At 39.8% G+C, this 23,907-nt stretch overlaps 1 protein-coding gene and 1 non-coding gene across 7 annotated transcripts in view; one reads left to right on the top strand and one right to left on the bottom strand.

The window, feature by feature from the left end:
• Positions 1 to 19,100, top strand: part of CFAP206 (cilia and flagella associated protein 206) — a 31,959-nt gene extending 12,859 nt beyond the window's left edge. For 5 of the 6 annotated variants that reach the window (XM_061131677.1, XM_061131676.1, XM_061131678.1 and 2 more), the window contains 6 exons: positions 5,154 to 5,273; positions 5,688 to 5,886; positions 7,826 to 7,966; positions 11,133 to 11,326; positions 13,229 to 13,372; positions 18,651 to 19,100. In XM_061131677.1, coding sequence (XP_060987660.1) covers positions 5,154 to 5,273; positions 5,688 to 5,886; positions 7,826 to 7,966; positions 11,133 to 11,326; positions 13,229 to 13,372; positions 18,651 to 18,881 — 1,029 coding nt within the window. In that variant the 3' untranslated portion in view covers positions 18,882 to 19,100. Of the gene's footprint in view, positions 1 to 5,153; positions 5,274 to 5,687; positions 5,887 to 7,825; positions 7,967 to 11,132; positions 11,327 to 11,399; positions 11,523 to 13,228; positions 13,373 to 18,650 lie in introns of those variants that run through there. The other variant, XM_061131682.1, reaches the window with a different exon arrangement.
• Positions 10,431 to 10,537, bottom strand: LOC133048343 (U6 spliceosomal RNA). The gene has a single exon (XR_009691005.1). It is a non-coding gene; the product is annotated as a U6 spliceosomal RNA (small nuclear RNA).
• Positions 19,101 to 23,907: the final 4,807 nt, after the last annotated feature.

Genomic DNA, 23,907 nt, shown 5'->3' with positions numbered 1-23,907 from the left:
ACGACTCTTTCTTACTCCCCTTAGTCAGCGTTAGAATGAGTTTTCTCAAGTTTCTGACTTTCTTGCTGCTTAATCACTGTTTGTTTTTGTTGTTTTTATTTTTATTGAGACATACTTGAATTACAGTGTTAGTTTCAGGTGTACAACAGTCATTCAAAATTTTTAAAGATAGTACTCTATTTTTAGTTATTATAGAATATTGGCTGTGTTCCTTGTGCTATAAAAATATATCCTTGTAGCTTATTTATTTTATACATTGTAGTTTTTAATCTCTTAATCCCCTATCTCTATTTTGCCCTTCCCTGTTCTCCACTAGTAGCCACTAGTTTGTTCTCTATATCTTTTTTTTTTTTTAATATTCACTAGTCTTTTATTTTGTGGATTCCACAGATAAGTGGTGACATACAGTACTTGTCTTTCTCTATCTGACTTATTTTGCTAAGCATGATACCCTCCAGGTCCATCCATGCCATTGCAAATGGCAAAATTTCTTTTGATGGCTGGCTAGGATATGATAGTTTTTAATACTCCAGCCTTCCCCCATCAATCTGCCTTAGTTACAGTTTAAGGTTGATTGTTACAGAATGGATACAATTTAATGAGTATTATTGCTAGGTTATAAAATAACTCAGTTTATATTTAGCTGAAACCTTTTCCTGTCCATGAAATCTATGAATACTCTTTTTTTTAAGTCATATTATTTGAACAAATATTAATAAGATTTTTTGAAATATTGATTTTGATTCAAAAATTTTTCTTTTGCCAATGCTACATTTATGTAGACATTTGGAAAATCTGGTTGTATCCTGGGTAAGATAGTGAGTTATTATCTTTTGATCAGGACTTTATCTGCTATAGTGAACAAATTCAAATATTCTGGAAGAGAAAGGAAGGGGTGATTGCAGTCTTGCTGACTGTCTTAGCTGAAAGAACAGAATTCCACCCTCTGTGGGCTTTTGATGAGCACGGCAGTTACCAAAGAGAGAAGGCCACTTATTGTTATTGTACCAGTAAAAGTTGCATGACATACAACATTTCTGAAAATATATAAGTCAAGACTTTTGTATGCTTCCTCTGTCCAGGCTGTGTTTGCAGAATAGATTGCACAGGGCTTCTTGATTTTTCTGAAAATGCAAGTAAAATGTCAGTTAGGTGGAATTTGTTCTTGTTTTAGATTTGTTGGAAAATGTTCATAGAAGAAAGTATGAGAAGCTTATAATTTAAAAAGTGGGGGAGAGGAAGAATAATGCTAGGTACACATGCTTTCCCCAAGCATTTTTTGGACTGCATTATGAAAAGAAAGTTTGTGACTTTATTCTTGTTTTTTTTGCCTCCAACAATCTCATTAGAAATAGCTTTGTGTTAGGATGCTGTCAAGTTCGTGGTGGCAGATACAAGTTTTTCAAAATGTGAATTTTATCATGGATAACAAAAACTATCCTTTTCCGAAATGACAGACTCATTTCATTGACTCTCAGGAAACTATCTGCCAATAGATAAGGCTCAAAAATCATAGTTTGTCTGCCAGTTGTTCTTTTCATATAAAAATGCTTTTCTACTAGAGAGGGGAGAAAAAGGCTAGTTCAGCTCGCAACCTAGTCATGTAAGAGAACTATGTGTTTTAATAGGCAGGATAGCTTGGTTGGTAAAGAATCTGCCTGCAATGCAGGAGACCCCGGTTCGATTCTTGGGTCAGGAAGGGATAGGCTACCCACTGGAGAAGGGATAGGCTACTCACTCCAATATTCTTGGGCTTCCCTTGTGACTCAGCTGGTAAAGAATCTGCCTGCAATGCGGGAGACCTGGGTTTGATCTCTGGGTTGGGAAGATCCCCTGGAGAAGGGAAAGACTACCCCCTCCAGTATTCTGGCCTGGAGAATTGTATAGTCTGTATCATCCATGGGGTCTATAGACCTGTATAGTCTGTGGGGTCACAAAGAGTTGGACATGGTTGAGTGACTTTCACTTCCACTTTCACAGAAGTGTTTTATGTATACTTTCTATTTGATCTGATTGTTAAAAAACTATGCACATAAAGATAAAAATTCAATAAAATTAATAATTCTTACTGCAATATCAAGGATAGTGAAAGGATAGTGAAAATAGCTTTTTTTTAATTGAGATACAATTGGCATATTTGTTTCAGATGTATAAGATAATGATTCCATATATGTGTATATTGCAAAATGGTGACCATAATAAATCTAGTTAAACTCTTCAGCACATATAGTTACAGTTTTTTTTCTTGTGATGAGAACTTTTAAGAGCTCTTCTCTTAACAACTTTCACTTGTACGATACAGTATTATGAACTACAGTCATAGTCACCATGCTGTGTGTTACATCCCCGTGACATATATCTTATAAGTGAAAATGTGTACCTTTTGATCCCCTTCACCCATTTTGCCCACCTCATCCCCCCACCAATGGTAATTACCAGTCTGTTCTCTGTATCTATGAGCTCAGTTTTTTTTTTTAAAAAAAGATTCCACATATAACAACAAGGTCCTATTATAGAGCACAGGGAACAATACCCAATACATTGTAATAATCTATCATGGAAAAAGAACCTGAGAAAGTTGTATATGTGTAACTGGATCACTTTCTGTATATCAAAAATTAACACAAAATTGTGAATCAACTATCCCTCAATTTTTAAAAACTCCTCATATAAGTGAGATCATATGACATTTGTCTTTGTCAGACATACTTCCCTTAGTAAAATTCCTGCAAGGTTAATTCATGTTGCTGCAAATGGCAGGATTTCCTTGTAAATGATGCTGCAGTGAATAGGGGGGCACATATATCTTTTTGAGTTAGTGTATTCATTTTCTTCAGATAAGTACCCAGAAATGGAATTGTTGGGTCATACGGTGGGTCTATTTTAATTTTTTGAAGAACCTCTCTACAAATTTTCCATACTGGCTGCACTGAGTTACATTCCCATCAGCAGTGCACAAGTGTTCCCTTCTCCCCATCTTTGCCAATGCTTGTTCTTTCTTGTCATTTTGATAGTAGCCATTCTGTCAGATGTGAAGTGATACATCATTCTGGTTTTGATTTGCATTTTCGGGGTGACTAGTGATGCTGAGCAATTTTTCATGTATTTGTTGCCCATCTATATGTCTTCTTTGGAAAAATGTCTATTCAGATTTCTTGGCCATTTTAAAATTGTATTGTTTGTTTTTGCTAGAGTGGTATGGGTTTTTAAATAGATTTTTGATCAGGTACACTATTTGTGAATATTTTCTCCCATCCCATTGGTTGCCTTTTCGTTTGATTGATGGTTTCCTTTTACGGTGCAGCTTTTCCGTTTGATACAGTTCTACCTGTTGATTTTTGCTTTTGCCGCCTTTATTTCTGGTGTCGGAAAAAAGAAAACGTCACCAAGACTGAGGTCAAGACTTTACTGCTTATGTTTTCTTGTAGGAGTTTTCTGTTTTCAGGCCTCACGTTCAAGTCCTTCATTCACTTTGAGTTGCGTTTTGTGTGTGGTGTAAGACCGTGGTGCAGGTTCATTCCTTGCAGGTGGCTGTACAGGTTTCCCAGCACCATTTATTGAAGAGACTGTCCTCTCTCCAGTGTATATTCTTGGTGCTTTGCAGTAGATTAATTGACTGTATCTGTGTGGGTTATTTCTGCACTCTCTGTTCTGTTTTATGGGTCGATGTGTCTGTTTTGATGCCAATACCAGGTTGCTTTGATGACTGTGACTTTGTGACTTTGTAGTAGTTTGAAACCAGTTAGCATGATGCCTTCTGCTTTATTCTTCTCTCTCAAGATGCTTTGGCTGTTTGAAGTCTTTTGTGATTCCATACAAATGTGAGGATTGTTCATTATATCTCTGAAAATGCCATTGGAATCTTGACAGGGATCATATTGAATCTGCGGGTAGCTTTGGGTAGTACGGTCATTTTAACAGTATTAATTCTTCTAATCCCGGAGCGCGGAGTGTTTTTTTTTCCCTTTATTTATGAGGACTTGCTTTGCAGTTAAAATTCTACATAGTTGTGAACAAGTTCTTTTCAGTAAAATGTAGACAGTGTGATTGTTCTAGGACACTGTCAGGAAAAATCAAGAAGTTCTGTGTGCCTAATCTGTAGATGGAGCCTACAGTCATAGCTTGGGGGAGTAGGTCTGGAGTAGCTTTACTTAATACATCACACCTCTTAAAACCTGTAAGTAAAGCTACTCCAGGCCTACTGGAGTAGGCAGATTTATTTGTTTCTGGTTGTTTGTATACAAATCTAAATAAGTTAAGGACTGCATTTTCATATTTTGATTTCTAAAACAAAGCTAGCAGTCAAGGGGGAAGAACAGAAGGGTAGACAGGAGACTTATTAGGTAGGATAAATGATATGTAAATTATTATTATAATTTTGAGAAAATATTTATAAAATTATAATAAATAATGGGAGAATGAGGAAAGAGGAGGGGAGATGTTTAAAGAATAGCACAGGTAAAATTAAAACAGGATACATATTATATAAGTGAATGAAAAAAATTCATTAGTTGAAATGCAGGGCTAATATTTGATATTTCTTATAATTATTTTTTGTCATTTAAAAATAGTCTAGTAAAGCATGTCATTAGGCTACAGATATCTGAGAGCTCAAATGCAGCTTTTCTTCTCTTCCAGTGATTGTAACTCTTGAACACTGCTGGTACTAATTAAGCTTCACACTGCCGTTTCTGGTCACAGCTTGGGGTGGGAGCCAGGGGCTCAGGTGGTCTGGTGTGGAGCTGTGATTCTGTCCCTCACTTGCTGTGTGTCCTTTGGGCAGTTTACTTGCCTTTCTGTGCCTCGCTTCTCTCATTTGTACTTACCTCTTTTTGTACTTGTGAATATTTATTGTGGGGCTTACATGTCACAGGATCCGCTGCTTAGAAATGCAGTTATGCTGAATATCAGAGAGTACCTGTGTACATTTGAGAAAAATTATAGCCATTGTACTTCAAAGGGCTCATCTATCCATCAGACGTTTCTGGGGCCCTATTCATGTGTTAGCACTGTTCTTGGTGTTCAGGATACCCCAGAGAGCAGAATCCTTGCCCTCACTGAGCTCCCCTTCAGGAGATGTGGGGACCAAGTAGGGCTTAAGACATACATAATTGTGTAGCAAAATATTCATGCAAATTATGTTGTCTTCACAGTCAGATATAATCACCTGTGCTCAAGAAGTGGAAATGATGATAAAGCAGTTAGAAGCGCAGCTGGAACAATTAAAACTGACTGTAAAGTCAAAGACGGCCGTCCCAACATCACAAGTCTTTGTAAGCATTGGTCGTCAGCTTTGAAACTTGTTTAAGGGTGAATGAACTTTGAAGTCCCATAAAATTGGATTGAAAGTAGTTTTAATTGTATTTAACATGGAAAATGTAATACTAGTTTTATACAAGTTGATCCTGTTCTTTTTGCTTATTTTGTCGTTAATAACCATAGAACTCGGTTGTTGTTAAGTTGAATGGGAGGATTCGCTTAGTAAGCAATTGCTACCAAAGTACATGATACCAGTATTGTCTGTCAGTCGAATTTCTACTGGTTCTATCATCTAACTTCATGAGACGTTCACTTGTCTTACGAGAGAATTGATCTCTTTATCAGAGCAGAAATTCGTGTGTATTTTTGAGAGTGGTTTATAGTTTTATTAAACAGTGGCATTTTGAACACTTGTATCTCCTCTGCAGCCCGTCTTCATTGCGCTTTCCAACCTGTGGACTAGTTTTCAGGATGAAACTGTCTTGATTAGCGTCCTCAGTAACTTAACTACTCATCTTGAGCCGTTCCTGGGGGCTCATGACCTGTTCTTTCCTGAGAAAGTGATGCAGGCTCTTCTTGATGGAGTGACTGTGAAAACTGACGTGTGTAGAATGAAAGAGCACATAGGTAATAGAAATCAGCTATTATTTCCTCTTCCTGTTAAAATTAGCTCTGGAATAAAGCCACTCTTTTGTTTTAAAATTTTCAGCTTTTATCTTTTTGATAAAATTTTGAACATCTTTCTTGCTTATAAGACTATCAATGTTCATTATAGAAAACGTAGAAAACTGGAAATATATAAACTGAAGAGTTTGCTATCCAGCAATAACCACTGGACTATAAAGAAGGCTGATGCTGAAGAATTAATGCTTTCAAACTGTGGTGTTGGAGAAGACTCCTGAGAGTCCCTTGACTGCAAGGAGATCCAACCAGTCCATCCTGAAGGAGATCAGTCCTGGGTGTTCATTGGAAGGACTGATGTTGAAACTGAAACTCCAATACTTTGGTCACTTCATGCGAAGAGCTGACCCATTGGAAAAGACCCTGATGCTGGGAAAGATTGAAGGCGGGAGGAGAAGGGGACGACAGAGGATGAGATGGTTGGATGGGATCACCGACTCAGTGGGCATCAATTTGAGCAAACTCCAGAAGATAGTGAAGGACATGGAAGCCTGGCATGCTACAGTCCCTGGGGTCACAGAGTCAGACATGACTTAGGAACCGAACAACAATAACCATTCCTGATGTTATTATTAGTGTTTTGATTAAGAGTGATTTCATGTGCTTATGGGTTTCAGCTATAGTCTTAGTGATTCTGTTAATTGGTTTGTAGTGAAAAAGGATGTTAATCCTTGCTCTATTTGTGCAAACAAAACTCCATTTTTTCAGGATGCTATCTGTCATATGTCTACCCCAGATTCAGGTGGACATTTACAAATCAATAAATGTTACTCCTATAAAATTGAGCTTATCTTAGACCCTTTAATAGATGCACTGATTCTTAGAGAAAGGCTGTCTTTACCAATAAACTTCTTTCTATATTTTTAGCCCCTTCTATAATTTGGTTAAATACAACTCAAAATTCATAAGAAATGTCAAAATAGAGTTGGGGAATTGAATTGTTGCCTAAAAAGGAAAGTTTTTCAAGAAAGTGAAATTAAATAGTTTACTCTAAATTTCCTTTTCAAATTCTATTGTTTTTGAATTTGAAAAATAAAATGAGGTGGTAACACTCACTCTTAAACTACTAGAATACATAAAACCTGAACACTAAATCAGAAAGACTTTAAAACATCCTCCCAGTTAAAGTTTTCCTACTCATGTCATTTTGTTAAAACAGCGTATCTATGCAAATACTAAATGAAATTGAAAAGTTAAAGCCACTTCAGCAGTAGATATTAAACTCAACCATATTAGCAAGGTGTGTCATCTCCTGCTAGAAATCAGAATTGTTGATGCACTAGAACACAATTTATCAAGTCACTGCTCCAGTGAATTGGGAGACCCAGTGTTCTTCTGAAAAAATTTATACTTGCCACATCCCATCACTGTTTGACGCTTTCAGGCACATCAGGAAAAAAGAGGGAAGAAGGTTCGTTTTTTCTAAAGTATGCATTTACTTCCAGCTGTAGCCATGGGATCATTTATAGTGTCTACTGTTTGGATACAGAGCCAGAAACAGGAGTGTGGGTAGCATTGCAAAAGCAAAGACGCTCGGGCATCCGTGCTTTGTCAATGCTCATTTTTAGTTGTGTAAAAAAAAAAAAAAAAAACATGAAGAAGACTTTTTACAAGTGTAAAGAACAAAAATTGCACTTCTTGTATCAAAATTAAGTTACTAAGAGATGTTTCTGTGACTCTTTCTGCTCATCCTCAACCATTTCAAGAAGAGACGGTCCTAGTATGTAAGCGTCACAAAGTATTTGCCACTGCGCCTATTATGTTACTAAGAGCTACGCTGTCTTGAAAGAAGTTAATTTATTTCTGTTTTAGTCACATAGCAGCCAGTCTCTTGGCTCATTTGCCCAATGAATAAGGTCTCTCTTGTACTCCTCTTTCATTTTAGAAGATAGAGTAAATGTGGCAGATTTCAAAAAACTGGAGTGGCTTTTCCCAGAAACAACAGCCAATTTTGATAAATTATTGATTCAGTATCGGGGATTTTGTGCTTACACTTTTGCTACAACAGATGGTCTTCTCCTTCCAGGTACGTCATTGGAAATAATACTGTTCTCCCTTCTCCAATTTTTTTTATTTAATTGAAGTGTGTTTATTGTCACTCATTCACTTTGTAAAACTTCATGGAATCTAATGTTGAACTAGGAAAGGAGCTACAAGTGTGATCCAAACAAAGTATTTATCTTTGAAGCGCTTGCAGCATAACCTGATAAACTGACATAAATAAGTTACAATGCAAGTGATAAGTGATGGAATGTATATAATGAAATATGAGTGCTGCAATGTCATAAGAGGGGGATGACTCATATGTCTGTGGAGGATTCCAGAAACATTATATGGCATTCCTAAAATATGTCATCTTCCAAAGTGATTACTTGAAAGAGCAACACTAGTGTGACTGGTGTTTATTAAAAAATATTCTTTGTCACTTTATGGCTCTATCCCATTAACATAGATCAGTATTTCTGTGTAAGTCAGATCCCACTAAAGAAATGGCCAGTGTTTCATCAAGTCAAATTCCCCTATGTATGTATTACTAGAACTTCTCCAAAACAAAATAAATCAGAAATTGAGAGGAAAGTAAATTATTATTCAAAAAGTGCCGTGTGAATTAGAAATAGAATTATTACAAAGAATTATTGGGATTGTGTGTATGCAGCGTAGAGAACATATACATTGACTCATTTTTTTATGGTAGTCGATTTTTTTATTATGGGAATAATAAAAGGTTTACCTTGGGGAACTGAGAGAATAGTATTCTGAGGTCCCATGAGGGTCGCTGATCCTGGGGAGAAACCAAACAAGAGCCATGAAGAAGTGAAGGGAAGGAATGGAGGTGGTTTCTTTCTTTCCTGTTCTCTTTTTTCCTTCCCTTCCCGCCCCCCTACCCCAACTTCTCTCTCTCTCTCTCTCCCCACAAATACGCAGGGAAGGGAGTCATGAGATAGAAACATGGATGCAGAGTGAAGCGAGTGGTACCTCCGTGTGACTGGAAAAGCTATGGACCCTCGCGTGGAGAGCCTGGTTTCTAGTCCCCATTGTCTGTTAGTAAACAGAGTAACTTTGAGCAAATCTTGTGCTCTGGGCCCCAGTTTCCAGGTCCAGAAAAGGAGAAGGACCAGTTAGGAAATCTCTTTGGTCCCTTCCAGCTCCCATCACTGTGATTCTGAGAAAGGAGGAGAATGAGAAAAGTAGACTTTGTGGGGCTTTGGGTTTAGCATCTTTTCTGAACCAGCTACTTTGGAGACTTCATTTCTGCTTGTTCCGTTGCTTCTACTTCTACATCGTTTCCTGGGCAGTAGCCACCTCCACTGCCTGGGAGGAATGCTTAGGAGTCCCTCCTGCCTCAGGACTGCAGATCACAGGGCTTGACTCCCCAGGTGATGCTGGGGCTTACCCGACAGAGTCCTTTCAGATGACATCGTTGACTTTATTGTTGGCCCCTTCTTCCCCAGCACACTGCTCTAGCCCCACTGGCCTTCTTGCTATTCCCGAACATTCCAAGCCCGTTTTTCACCTCAAAGCTTTTGCACTGACTATTCCCTCTGCTTGGACCACTCTCTCCCCGCCCCCACATAGCTACATACCTTGCTCCCTCATCTTATTCAGCTTTCTCTGTTCACCCAGTTTAAAATACCAATCCCACCCTCCTTCCTTCGACTGTTTAACCTGCCTTATTTACTTATTCGTTTTCTGTAGCACTGATCACTCAGAGCCTGTGCTATATTTATTGATTTGTTTTCACTGTATTCTCCGTGCCAAGAACAGGGTCAGTAAGTATTTGTTGAATAAGTGAAAGAATGAATAATTAAAAGTGTTACTGTTTCCTATATAATTCCCACAAACTGTGGATACTTATAACCCATATTTTTTTTTCATTTATTTTTATTAGTTGGAGGCTAATTACTTTACAATATTGTAGTGGGTTTTGTCATACATTGACATGAATCAGCCATGGATTTACACGTGTTCCCCATCCCGATTCCCCCTCCCACCTCCCTCTCCACCCGATCCCTCTGGGTCTTCCCAGTGCACCAGGCCTGAGCACTTGTCTCATGCATCCAGCCTGGACTGGTGGTCTGTTTCACCCTTGATAATATACGTGTTTTGATGCTATTCTCTCGAAACATCTCACCCTCGCCTTCTCCCACAGAGTTCAAAAGTCTGTTCTGTACTTCTGTGTCTCTTTTTCTGTTTTACATATAGGGTTATCATTACCATCTTTCTAAATTCCATATATATGTGTTAGTATGCTGTAATGATCTTTATCTTTCTGGCTTACTTCACTCTGTATAAGGGGCTCCAGCTTCATCCATCTCATTAGGACTGGTTCAAATGAATTCTTTTTAATGGCTGAGTAATATTCCATGGTGTATATGTACCACAGCTTCCTTATCCATTCGTCTGCTGATGGGCATCTAGGTTGCTTCCATGTCCTGGCTATTATAAACAGTGCTGTGATGAACATTGGGGTGCACGTGTCTCTTTCAGATAAAAATATGGAATGCTTCATAAATTTGCGTGTCATCCTTGCGCAGGGGCCATGCTAATCTTCTCTGTATCGTTCCAACTTTAGTATATGTGCTGCCGAAGTGAGCACTATAACCCATATTTTATGTAGTATCTTTTCATAGTGGGAAATACTTCCTAACATGCAAATGTACATTTTGGGAAAAATGTCTCATTTTTGTAGTTCTTACTAAATTATGTTTAAAACAATGCTTCTAGTAGTTGGTTTTGTTTAAGGATATTTGAAAAACCTGCTAGATGACTAAGTGGTTTCACATAGAAGATTTTTAAGCAGCTTATATCTGGATAGTGAACTATATTTAGATAAAATCATAATTTAAAGCTTAACAATATGGTACTTCCCTGGCAGTCCGGTGGTTAAGACTCCACGCTTCCAATGCAGGGGGCATAGTTTCAATCCCTAGTCAGGGAAGGAAGATCCTGTATGTGGCATGGTGTGCCCCCCCCCCCAAAATTAAAAATATAAAATAAATTTCTTTTGAATTTTACATAAATATAATTTAACAAAATGTGTAACTTAAAATTGCTAGTTGTAACATTTTAGCTAAATAAAGACATGTGATGTGTTAAAAATGGAGTATGAGGGAAGGGTTCTATGAGTGTATTATAAACGTAGAATCACTGAGTATTTCCTATCTAATTTAGTTCCTTTTCTTAATTTTCAGGAAATCCATCAATTGGAATTTTGAAATATAAAGATAAGTATTATACTTTCAATACCAGAGATGCTGCGTATTCATTTGCAGAAAACCCTGAAAATTACATTGATATAATTAGAGAAAAAGCCAAAAAAAATGCAGAATTGATTCAGCTACTGGAACTTCATCAACAGTTTGAAACCCTTATTCAGTATTCTCAGGTAAGCAGGGTTGACATTTTAAGAATTTATGACATTTAAAAATGTAGTTGATAAAAAAGATATTTTGTTGTAGAATGCTCCCCAAGTCCAGGCAGGAGACAGATGATGAGGGCCTTTCCAGGTTATCTGAAAGACGTTCACATCCAAAGATGGAAACGAAGGAACCCCACAAAGAATAAGTGAAAACAAGATAAGGAGTCAGACTGATGAATTAGACTGGAAAAATTCTGGAAGGACAAGACTACATTGGGATAAATCATTGAAACTACAGCATTTCCTTGTCTAAACTGAAGGAACTCAGTACAAGGAATACAGGTGCTAACTCATGCTCAGAGGTGTGAGATCAGCGAGCAGGTTTAAGTGGCAGCAGTCTGAAGGCCGCAGAGTGAATCTGAAGGCGTGTTTCTGTGTGAGATGGTGCCTGTCCCCTAGTTCATTCAGTGGACGTGTCCTGAACTGCTGGCCGTGTGCCGGGCACGATTCTTGGCGCCGTGAGCAGAGCGGTAACAGTCCCTGCCTGCAGGCGTTCCCGTTCTGCTCCTGTAGATCCTCGTTTTCCCCTTGCCTCTCATTTTCACTGTTCGGCTTTTAATTGCTCTGTCATCCTCTCTGGTTTAATTTACCCCTTTTCAACTCACTCAAGTAAAACCCTGCAATACATAATTTATGAATTTTTTTATATGTATCACATCCTAATGATCAAGCACGTGGGTCTGGGCTGGACTCACCAGGCTGGCAAGGACCGCAGCAGTAACCAGTAGGCAGAAGATGGGGCTAGGGATGGTGAGGCACGGAGGAGGGTCTGAACGCTTGGGCAAGGAGCCCGAGAACCAGCCAGGGATGACGTGGTTGAAAGGCACCTGCTGTTGGTGCTCTTGTTCTGACTCCCTTCCGCCAGTCTGTTGAGACACTGCAGCTGTCCTTTTAAGGTAGCAGGAAGACAGGGAAAGACTAGACTCGGGTAATCAGAGAGGTGTGCTGAGTGTGGATATCTTTTCTATTAAAGGACAATTTCCCCCTATAATCCTGGTTTTCCCTTTCTGTGTATTTAATCTTTTATTAACCTTCACTCCCCTTAGAAGTGAGTATTCCCGCTCCAGGTTTCAATACTGTATTCATAATTTTTCCTTGCCGTTTACTTGTATTGATATAATATTGTTATCTTTCAGCATCTTTTAATCTCCCTAATTATATCATAAGGTCATTTTGAAGGCAGAAATTATATCTTATGCTAAATAGTAGGCATTTAGTAAATCGTCTGTTTCTTGATTTGGGGAAAGAAGTTAATCTATTTGCCCTCCTCTTCTCTGGGACTGGAGTTTCTTAAGCCTCTCCACCTGCTCCAGCAGCCTCATTTCCAGTATAATCATAACTTGTTTAGCCTGGAATTATTGAATACTCAATATTTTAATACTGTAGTGAGCTTCTGGGTGCTTTGGTAGAAAAATGAATGTATTCAACTAAAATGGATAATAATCTGCTGTGTATACATTCTTTAAGATATATTCTAAAGGTGTTCTGATACTTTAAACAAGCGTGATTTATACCTAATAGCTATTCTAAGCTTCAAGCCATTTCCAAGAAGGTGTTCATTTATGCTTCACATTGTGGAAACTGGAGAGGGGCATTTGATTTGGGAACAAGTGATATCATGTTTTATCCTTTCAAAATACACCTCCTTCATTAAGTTCATAAAATCGGGCACAAAATCACAATGCCCAGGAAATTAATTACATTTGGCTCACTTTAATTATGAGCTTTTCTTTTTTTTCTTTGCTGATATTTACAAGTATGTTTTATATTCTTCTTTTCCTAATGTTAATCTTAGCTAAATATTTTAGTTATCTGTAAAATAATGTTTATTTTTTTAGGAATATTAATTATAAAACTCTACTTCTTTAGATGAAAGAGGTTGACAGACGTTATATAAAACCAATTACAAAATGTGAAACTGGCACGCAGACAGATACGCACTTGTTGCCACCAACAATTGTGAGATCATATGAGTGGAATGAATGGGAATTAAGAAGAAAAGCTATAAAATTGGTTTGTAACAATATTATCTTCTAAATTATTTATAGTTGGAGAATTTTGAAGAATTTTAATCTGTTATTCATAGAGTTGGTATGCTACATTATTTACATGAAATAGTGAGTTGTACAGTTTTTTTGCTAAAATAAAAATAATTAGCATAATTTATTATTTTCTAGCTTTACAACATTATCTTCTAGTATTAAGCATATGTAGAAATATAAAAGCATGAAGTTGCTCTCAAATTTTATCAGTCAGTAACTATAACAATAATAGTTGCTGTCCTTCTGTCTCTCTATTGATCTATATAATGGTTTTAATCTATTGTGCCAACCTATGGGGTGCTGGAGAAGGCAATGGCACCCCACTCCAGTACTCTTGCCTGGAAAATCCCATGGATGGAGGAGCCTGGTAGGCTGCAGTCCATGGGGTCGCTAAGAGTCAGACACGACTGAACGACTTCACTTTCATTTTTCACTTTCATGCATTGGAGAAGGAAATGGCAACCCACTCCAGTGTTCTTGCCTGGAGAATCCCAGGGACGGGGGAGCCTGGTGGGCTGCCGTCTATGGGGTCACACAGAGTTGGACACGACTGAAGTGACTTAGCAACAGCAGCAGCATGGGATGCTAGTATCTAAAGCCCTCCAGCTTCTTCTAATCATTTAAAGCATACTCTTCTCCTGTTTGGACTTTCTTGAGAAGCAGAAATATACCTCTATTATATCACAGATATGTTCTTCTCTTATTGTCAACTTGTTGTTTTGCAGACACTTGACATGCCTGTCCTTCTGATTCTTAGTTATCTTAATCACAGCAGGTACCTACCCTTGAGGGCTTCCCAGGTGATGCTAGCGCTAAAGAACCCGCCTGCCAATGCAGGAGACATAAGAGATGCAGGTTCAATCCTTGGGTCGGAAAGATCCCCTGGAGGAGGGCATGGCAACCCACTCCAGTATTCTTGCCTGAAGAATCCCTTGGACAGAGGATCCTGGAGGGCTGTAGTCCATGGGGTTGCAAAGAGTCGGACACGACTGAAGTGACTTAGCGCTCAGGCATGCACCTACCCTGGAAGTCTGTCCTTGAAACTTTCATCCTTATCTGACTCAGCGGAATTCCCTCCACTCATCCTTTTTATAGTATCTTGTCATTTTAAACAGCAAATACGGTGTGAAGGAACAGACTCTTTTTTTATCTGTAGCCTTTTCTCAGTATATTTTATCCATCTCTGTAACTGAAATCAGGTATGGAAATAAAGACTACTCATGTGAGAACAGAAGCTATTTATTTAAAGATTGCTGTATCCAGGGAGTCAGTCACTATCACTTGTGTTGGGCAGGGACTCAGAGTTGGGGAGAGGAGTGAAAAAGTTTTATAGTGAAGAAGGGGGAGGCTTGGGTATTCCTCTGGAGGAAGATGACAGGAACCTCAGTACAGTTCAGTCCCTCAGTCATGTCTGACGCTTTGCAACCCCATGGACTGCAGCACACCAGGCCTCCCTGTCCATCACCAACTTCCAGAGCTTGCTCAAACTCATGTCCATCAAGTCGGTGATGCCATCCAACCATCTCATCCTCTGTCATCCCATTGTCTTCCTGCCTTCAATCTTTTCCAGCATCAGGGTCTTTTCCAGTGAGTCAGTTCTTTGCATCAGGTGGCCAAAGTGCTGGAGCTTCAGCATCAGTCCTTCCAATGAATATTCAGGACTGATTTCCTTTAGGATGGACTGGCTGGATCTCCTTGCAGTCCAAGGGACAGGAAATTAGAGGGGGCCTAACTAGAGGGGTCTAGCTAGCTGCAGGGCATCTTATGTGATTGGCTTAGTGAGCATGTTAGGCTTTCTCCGATTGGTTCAGAGTTGGAAGGGGAGGCAGCTGAGCTGATCGCTACAGCTACTGAGGTTGCGGTCTATCTTCTGAGACTGGTTGCTGCAGAGGTTGTCGGTTAGAGCTCTATTTCACATAAGGCCCAGCCTGTCTGTCTGTCTGTTCAGTCTCTCTTGTCACTGACCATACCAGTTCCCTTGTTCCCCTCTCTGGTGGGAACTTCTCAGCCCCTGATTTCTGGAGATGAGAAAGCTTCAGCTTCCTAGTGTATCTTCCAATCATCATCCATTAGCATCCTCACCAGGTACTCTCTCGTAGTTCTTGAAGCTCCCATTCCCTGTATTCTTTTCTATTATCTGCTAGACTTGCACGAAGTCATCAGATGTGTACTGGGTAGCTTACATACCCCGCCGCTTTGTTCTTCAGGGACTGGGGGTCTAGCAGGTGACATTGATGCCCTTCTGTTAAGTGGTTTAACAGAAGCGAAGTAAAAATTCTACCCCACTGACAGAGGTGGCATATTAAGTTGGCCTTGAGAGACAGATAGGCAATGGGGAAGGGGGGGTGGTGGTTGGTCAGACTGTGAGAAGTAAACGTTAGATCTGGGCTGGAAATTTTAAAAAGATAATGGAGTGCTCAGTGGGGCGGAACTTTGTAGTGACTGGACCCTCTCTTCTCAATCTTCAACTTCATTCTGATCCCCACCTTAGACCAAATTACCCCCAGATTTGCAACATGTTGAATGCCAGCTCCCCATATATTACCCAGTACAACTTGTTGATAAGACAAAACTGAGCATATGGCTTACAGTGATAAGGGAAACCACCCCTTCAGCAGAGCTTTGCAGGGTCTCGGAGTGGGGAAGAGCAAGGTCAGGATTTATTGAGACTTTGAAGTTTAGTTGAAGGTAGATGTTCCAGTGCCTGGGATCAATCGGGGGATGGGTTGGGGGCTTGAATTGGGTTGGGTAAAGATCATGAAAAAGCAGTCCAGGATTGATGGAAATAAGCAAGATGAATCTGAAGGCAACTGATACAGATTCCTGGGGTTTCTTCTCTGTGTTAATGCTTACTACTGAAGAGCTGAGGCATCTTTCAGGATGCTCTGTAATGAAGTCAAGTGATTTGCTTTGGCAAGAGACTCTCAGAATAGTAAAATTATGCTAATGAAGACATAGGAATAGTAAAGTCCTACTAATGTAGACAATAAGTTGTGTGCAGAAGTAGTTCTCCATCATCTGCAGTATCTCAAACTCTGAAATATTTCCTTGCCGGGGTCCAGCCCCGGCAGGATCCAGGGGAACCCTCAGGATGAACGGCGTCGGCGAGAGAGAGACACGTAGGACCGGCCTTGATAGGGCCAAGTCTGCTAGGGAGAGAGAGAGAGAGAAAGAAAGAGACCAGACCAGGAATGTGCAGCAGAGTCTGGCAGTTGCTTTATTTTTCACCGTAGCCTTTATACCCTAAGTTGGCACATTTCTAAGGGGCAGATAAGCACACAGACTTAGTTTAACATTTTATCAGCTTGTCCTTCACGAAACCAGGTGTGCTCTGTATATTTTTGTTTACGAGAGTCTTTTCCCATAGATTTTTTGTACATTATCTTCTGGCCTTGAGCTTAGCAGAAAACAGAAAATTGGCAGTCTCATGGTACAGCAAGTTGTAACATAATAGAAATACAATCCTGTTAACATAAAGTCAGTCTTTTTGCAGAAATTCTCAGCTAAATTTATCTAAAAAGTTTAACACACAAAGACTCTGTGGCTCTGGTGAGGCAGCCCCTGATTAGCGCTCTTGGTTAAAATTAACAATTATCTTATTGTTTTTACACTAGGGCTAAACTCTTATTTTACTATATCTTTAACTATATTAACAATAGTGTCCACTGCACAACCTCAGCACATTAACATCAATCAAACGTTGATCTAATAACCACTTTTAAAACAATATTTTTTGTATTTTCTAATAGGGCTTCCTCACCCCCCAAAGGGCTCTGTGCCTATTAGGGCCTTTTTAATGATTAATCTCTATGTATAATATCTTTTGGCTTTCAGGCCTGTTGACAATTTATGGTTTGCACCTGGTGCAACTTTAAGCAACTTCAGTAGCCAACCCTGTCTTTTTTGTGGTTAATCTATTTTCTTTCTATTAGGTGTCATCTCCAAGGGAACTAGATAGGATTACATTTTTTACAGAACAGAAATGCAAAGGATTGCAAAAACAGCAGATATGGCACAAAACAGGCTCTTAGTCTAAAAGTTAATTACCGGCAAGAAGTCGCCAGCTAATCTCTATCTAAACTATTTTCTATTAGGCGTATATGTGGCTATAATATTTGTGGGGCTTTTCTCACCCCTCGAAGGGGCCTATGCTTAAATAGTTTCTTTTGTTAGCGTACTGTGCTTAGGATGTTTAGAACAATCATGAGCATTTTGTGCAATGAGAGCACACATTTATCAAACAAGCCAGAATGCCAGCAAAAGGGTTTGAACTGAAGCATTTCCTTCATCCCTGGCCCCTTCATAGGGTACCAGCGTCCAGGAGATTTATTAATTAGGGTTTTAAGTTGGTCTTCATTCAGTGAAAGAGGAGCAGGAGAGCTCTCGGCAGGCAACACAAGAATCCGCAGCAGGGCAAACAGGAACAACAGCAGAAAAGGGGGGAGGATACAGGGTGGGGCAGAGGCCAAGGCCAACCTGGAGGGTCCCTTATCCTAGACGGCCTTGCCTGCCCGGTATTTTCTTCATGACCTCGTCACGGGCGGGACCTCCCATAACGGCTCCCGACATTTCCTCTAATTCTAGGTCTCTCCTTCTTAACTCACATGTTCTAATCCCTTCTGAGTTTTTTCCTGGGGCTTCACCACAGCTTCAGTAAAACCCTTCTTCTCCTTTATATAAGCTCTTCCTTGCTTCCCAGCTGGAGTAATCTGTTTAACCTCAAGTTTACTAGTAATCTGTAAAAGGAGTAAGGAAAATGTAGAATAATATAAAATATTATCTGGAAACATCTGAGCATTTCAAATTAAGTGTTGGGTGAAGCCCATTTAAGTAAGACAATAGAAATCTTAAAATTTTTGCCTTTTAAACAAATAAACCAAGAATGGTGGGGGAAAAAAATCCAAGTGGCATGACTCTCAAAGTATAATAATGAATTGAGCTCACCGTACATTTGAATCTGTATGTTTTTCACTTTAGGTTTTTATGTCCATTTTCATTTATCTATTTTCCTACTTCTCAGCAAAGGGTATTTATTTTCTAATATGCTCTAAATTGTCTAATATTTTAATGTTTTGTAGAAACGTGCTGTGTTGTAGGACTAATTTCTTTGTGGATGGAGAGGAGGGGGAAAAAAAGGCAGATGTTAGCTATTACCTTAGAGTAAAAAGCAGATATTAACTAGTATCTTAGAGTATTTTATTTGTTCTTTAGAGGAGTGTTCATCCCTGTGTAATTCTCTTTCTACTTAGGCCAATTTGCGTCGGAAAGTCACGCACTCGGTGCAGACTGATCACAGTCACATGAGGAGAGAAAACTGTTCTCAGGTCTACCCTTGGAAGACCGTGGGCACACAGTCCCTGCGGGCCGGCAGCAGCCGCGTGCCCCGGCCCCAGGTCTACGTGGCTGGGCTCCGCGGGGGCCAGACCAAGGCCACCCATGGAGTCAAGGTGAACCTAACTAGAGCGGTTGATGAGACCTAGTTAGAGCCCGAGGTTTTGATGTAGATACCACTAACTTATGAACAGTGGCAAATATTTTAGAGTACGTTTGCATCTGTGAAAATTCACTGATTTTGGCGGGGGGCTGGTACATTCATTGGTGGTATGAATGTTTTTGGATTCTCATTATATGCACTGTCAAAACTCCTACAAAAAAGGGAACGTTGTTTTCTGTAATACATTTTTCATTCTATTAAAATGGAAAGGTAAAACTCTGTCCATTCCTCTTTGACTTCTAAGAAAACATTTGGCAGCATCGAGACTGAAATTATTAGATATTAATATATTAAAATATGATTAGATATTTATATATATAAGATTATTATGCTTGGGATGGAAATTTATTTAGATAACTTTTTATACATTAATATCAGATTATTATGCCTGGGATAGAAGTTTATTTCTAAAATCATGTTTAACATTGAACATTAAAAAATTTAAATGTAGTTAACAGTTTCAGCTTCATTAGCTATCCAATGTAACATAAATTAAATTGATATAAGACTTCATTAATTTGGAGCAGTTAAAACAAAGGCCCACATGATGTTTTTATTTTTATTTATTTATCCCAATTGAGGTCTTGATTTTAATACTTCAATATTCCTTTACTCAGATTATTTTATGTTTATCTTTTACCTAGCACAAATTTGTTGAACACGTCTTCATTTTTTTTAACCTCTCATTTCTCTTTTCTAATTGTAATAGTACTTACAATGTAATCTTAAATCACAGTTGTGATCACATGATGTCTTTTAAAATCTGGAAACTCGACATGGAGTCTGGCCCCTTGAAAAGCCTGGACTGTTGGGCAGTGCTCGGCCAGCCTGCTGTAAGCGGTGACGGTGCCCTTCCGTAGGGCGGGTGCATCTGGTTGCATCTTAGGGAGCAGGTGCAGCTCCCGCAGCCTCCGGGGCCCCCACTTCACCCGTCCGCCCTGTCTGCCTGACTGCACGGGCAGCTGTGTTTCAGGCCCCTGTGAATTATGATAGCTGACTTTCAGAGCCCTTGTTTTAGCGCCTTACAGACTCCTGATACACATGGGTGGATGATGAAGACTCTCAGATGGAGGGGCCGTTAAAACTTGCCTCGGCAGCTGGGGGTCATTTATATTTAGTACATTTTTTTGACTTAGGTGACTCTAACTAAGGGGTTTGTATAGTTTGTTTTCTATATAGGTTAAATGTTACTTATATTAATAGCATGATATGCTTCAAAATCCATTTTCCACATATATTACAGAGGTAAACTTCAAAAAACAGATCTGCTCCTCAGCTGTCATGATTTTCATACCTATAGTTTAATTTTTTAATTGAAGTAGAGTTGATTTACAATGTTAAGCAAAGGGATTCACTTTATCTTTTTTATATTCTTTTCCATTATGGTTTATCACAAGATACTGAATTTAGTTCCCTCTGTTGTACAGTAGGACCTTGCTGTTTATCATACCTGTCATTTAAAAGTGACGTTAAAGATCGGTTGGCTGGCTGTTGAGGCAAAAACCCTGGGGGTGAGAGTGGGGGTGGGAGGGCTCTGTCCCTGAAGATGGTGGGATGATTAAAGGTAGTACTAACCTTTACAAATTCAGGAATTTGATTTTACCTATTCTAATCAACCCTCTTTTGATCTTACAAGATTCCTAAACACAGAAAAGGATGGCCGATAAACCACAGTTTGGGGTTCTGAAGTTAGGGCTGAAAGCGGAATTGCCATGCAAATAAAAACATGAAATACAATTTGAAAAGCTAGTATCAGAAAGCTGTCTGGTAAGAACAAAAGAATCAGAACAAAGGGAGCTAGGTCACAAGGGCAACCCGTCCTCTCCCAGGCCCTCTCTGAGGACGTCTGACCGTGTTGGGCCCAGTGTCAGTGGTCAGCACCATTTCCGCAGGCCCTGGCCCGAATTCATTTTCTCTGCCAAACTTGTTTCTCCCTCTGTATTTCCTTCTGTGGTCAAAGGCATCACCGCCCACTCAGCATAAATTAAAAACTTCTGGACTGCCTCCCACAGCCCCTGCACTTAACTAGTCATTGCACCCCGTTGATTTGGCTTCAGCTGCCTTTGAGACCCGTGTCTTCCTAGTCTTGCTGCTGTTATCATAATTTAGGATTTAGAACTATTGCCTGATTCACCAGCATAATTTTTGTAACATATAAATCTGATCAGATCACCTGGCTCCCTCCCCGCCAACCCTCACTCCCTTTACTTAAAAAGACACTTTTTTCATTATCTAGGGGATAAAGTAAAAATTCCTTAACACATGTGAGACTTTTCAAAATATATCCCTTTATCTTTCAGTTGCATTTTCTGCGTCCATGCTCTCTGTATACATTATGTACATAGTAGGCGAGTCCAAATGGTCTGAATATATTAGAGTCTTTAATATACCTTTGTCCCCTGGAATAGACTCCACAGACAGCCCTAGGAAATGTTTGTCCCCATGAAATCTGTTCATCGGTTCAGTTCAGTCGCTCAGTCGTGTCCGACTCTTTGCAACTCCATGGACTGCAGCACGCCAGGTCTCCCTGTCCATCACTAACTCCTGGAGTTTACTCAGAATCATGTCCATTGACAGTGATGCCGTCCAGCCATCTCATCCTCTGTCATCCCCTTCTCCTCCTTCAGTCTTTCCCAGCATCAGGGTCTTTTCAAATGAGTCAGTTCATCACATCAGGTGGCCAAAGTATTGGAGTTTCAGCTTCAACATCAGTCCTTCCAATGAACACCCAGGACTGAACTTCTTTAGGATGGACTGGTTGGATCTCCTTGCAGTCCAAGGGACTCTCAAGAGTCTTCTCCAACACAATAGTTCAAAAGCATCAATTCTTTGGTGCTCAGCTTTATAGTCCAACTCTCACATCCATACATGACTACTGGAAAAACGATAGCTTTGATTTGATGGACCTTTGTTGGCAAAGTAATGTCTCTGCTTTTTAATATGCTGTCTAGGTTGGTCATAACTTTTCTTCCAAGGAGCAAACGTCTTTTAATTTCATGGCTGCAGTCACCATCTGCAGTGATTTTGGAGCCCCAAAAATAAAGTCTGCGACTATTTCCCCATCTATTTGCCATGAAGTGATGGGCTCAGATGCCATGATCTTAGTTTTCTGAATGTTGAGCTTTAAGCCAACTTTTTCACTCCCCTCTTTCACTTTCATCAAGAGGCTCTTTAGTTCTTCTTCATTTTCTGCCATAAGGGTGGTGTCATCTGCATATCTGAGGTTATTGATATTTTCCCCGGCAATTTTGATTCCAGCTTGTGCTTCTTCCAGCCCAGCGTTTCTCGTGATGTACTCTGCATATAAGTAAATAAGCAGGGTGACATATACAGCCTCGACGTACTCCTTTTCCTATTTGGAACCAGTCTGTTGTTCCATGTCCAATTCTAACTGTTGCTTCTTGACCTGTATACAAATTTATCAGGAGGCAGGTGAGGTGGTCTGGTATTCCCATCTCTTTAAAAATGTTCCATAGTTTGTTGTGATCCACACAGTCAAAGGCTTTGGCATAGTCAATAGAGCAGAAATGGATGTTTTTCTGGAACTCTCTTGCTTTTTTGATGATCCAGCGGATGTTGGCAATTTGATCTCTGGTTCCTCTGCCTTTTCTAAATCCAGCTTGAACATCTGTTTATCAGATTTCATTTTTTCAGTGAAGGTTTTCCCCATCACCTTTGAGAGAATTAATTTTTCTTCCTTGGGTTTTCACAGGGGTTTATACATACTTTTACTATAATAGGGCTTGAAGTAAAAAAGGTCTGTATGTGTCCCTCTGTATTCACCCTGTTAGACTGTGCATTTCCTGACATCTGAGTTGTGTTTTAGGCATTTTTACATCCCTAGTATTGTTACTGTATCTTGTTGGATGAATGAAGTTTTTAAAAAGGGAATGAAACAAAGGACAGACTGGAAGCAGGGCATTGGTTGAGTGATTATTTTAATAGTCAAGGTTCAGTGGCAAAGTAGTTATTGGAAAATAAAAGGAAGAAACACAGAGAGGAAAAGGGAGATCATCTTTGGGGAAATTGGTGGAAAATAAAGTTGGATGAGCAGGGTTGGTGTAGATTTTGGAGAACTCTGAAAGACAGAGGAATGTGTTGCCTTTCTGCAGTATGATTTTAAAAAAAACAACAACAAAAAACTGTGGCTGATCCTGGGACAGAAGATCCACTGAGGGAGAGAGATGCTGGCATTGGTGAGATGGAGAAAAGTGGAAGTGAGAGTTGCTCAGTCGTGTCTGACTCTTTGTGACCCCATGGACTGTATAGTCCATGGAATTCTCTAGGCCAGAATACTGGAGCCTTTCCCTTCTGCAGGGCATCTTCCCAAACTAGGGATTGAACCCAGGTCTCCCACATTGCAGGCAGATTCTTTACCCGCTGAGCCACCAGAGTGAGATGGAGAGGAAGCTGTTAACAAGGACCAGGGCTTCGTGGTGTTGGATGACAGGAAGGGACAAAAGTGAGATTTAAGGGAGGCGATATAACAGCCCAGGAAAGGGAAGGGAAAATCAGAGTTTCTACCCTGGGAAACAGAGGATGATATGAGAAGGGCAAGTGGTTGGTCAAAAAAGATAATGTGTTCAGTACTAGAAATTTTGAATTTAAGAAATGACAAAGAAAAGCTAGGTGACTAGAATTTGATCTGGAGAAGGGTAGTTTGGGGGATCATTCCCAATGAATGGGGCTGGAATGAGGAGGAAGAGAAGACAGAGAAGCAGTCAGAAGAGTAGGAAAAAATGTAAAGCAGTCTCTATGATCACGGAAGTAAGGTCTAGGTCTTCTCCTTATTATTAGCTGTGTTATCTGGTCTCTCCCTGCTGAGTTTCTTCATCATCAAAATTGGGATAATGGTTCCCAACTCATTGGCTTGCCTGAGAGGATTAAACCAGTTCAGTTCAGTCGCTCAGTTGTGTCTGACTCTTTGTGACCCCATGGACGGCAGCACACCAGGCCTCCCTGCCCTTCATCAACTCCTGGAGTCCACCCAAACCCATGTCCAACGAGTCGGT

The sequence above is a fragment of the Dama dama genome, chromosome 28 (genome assembly GCF_033118175.1).
Source record: "Dama dama isolate Ldn47 chromosome 28, ASM3311817v1, whole genome shotgun sequence".
Classification (NCBI taxonomy): domain Eukaryota; kingdom Metazoa; phylum Chordata; class Mammalia; order Artiodactyla; family Cervidae; genus Dama; species Dama dama.
This window is presented reverse-complemented; position numbering and strand designations above follow the sequence as displayed.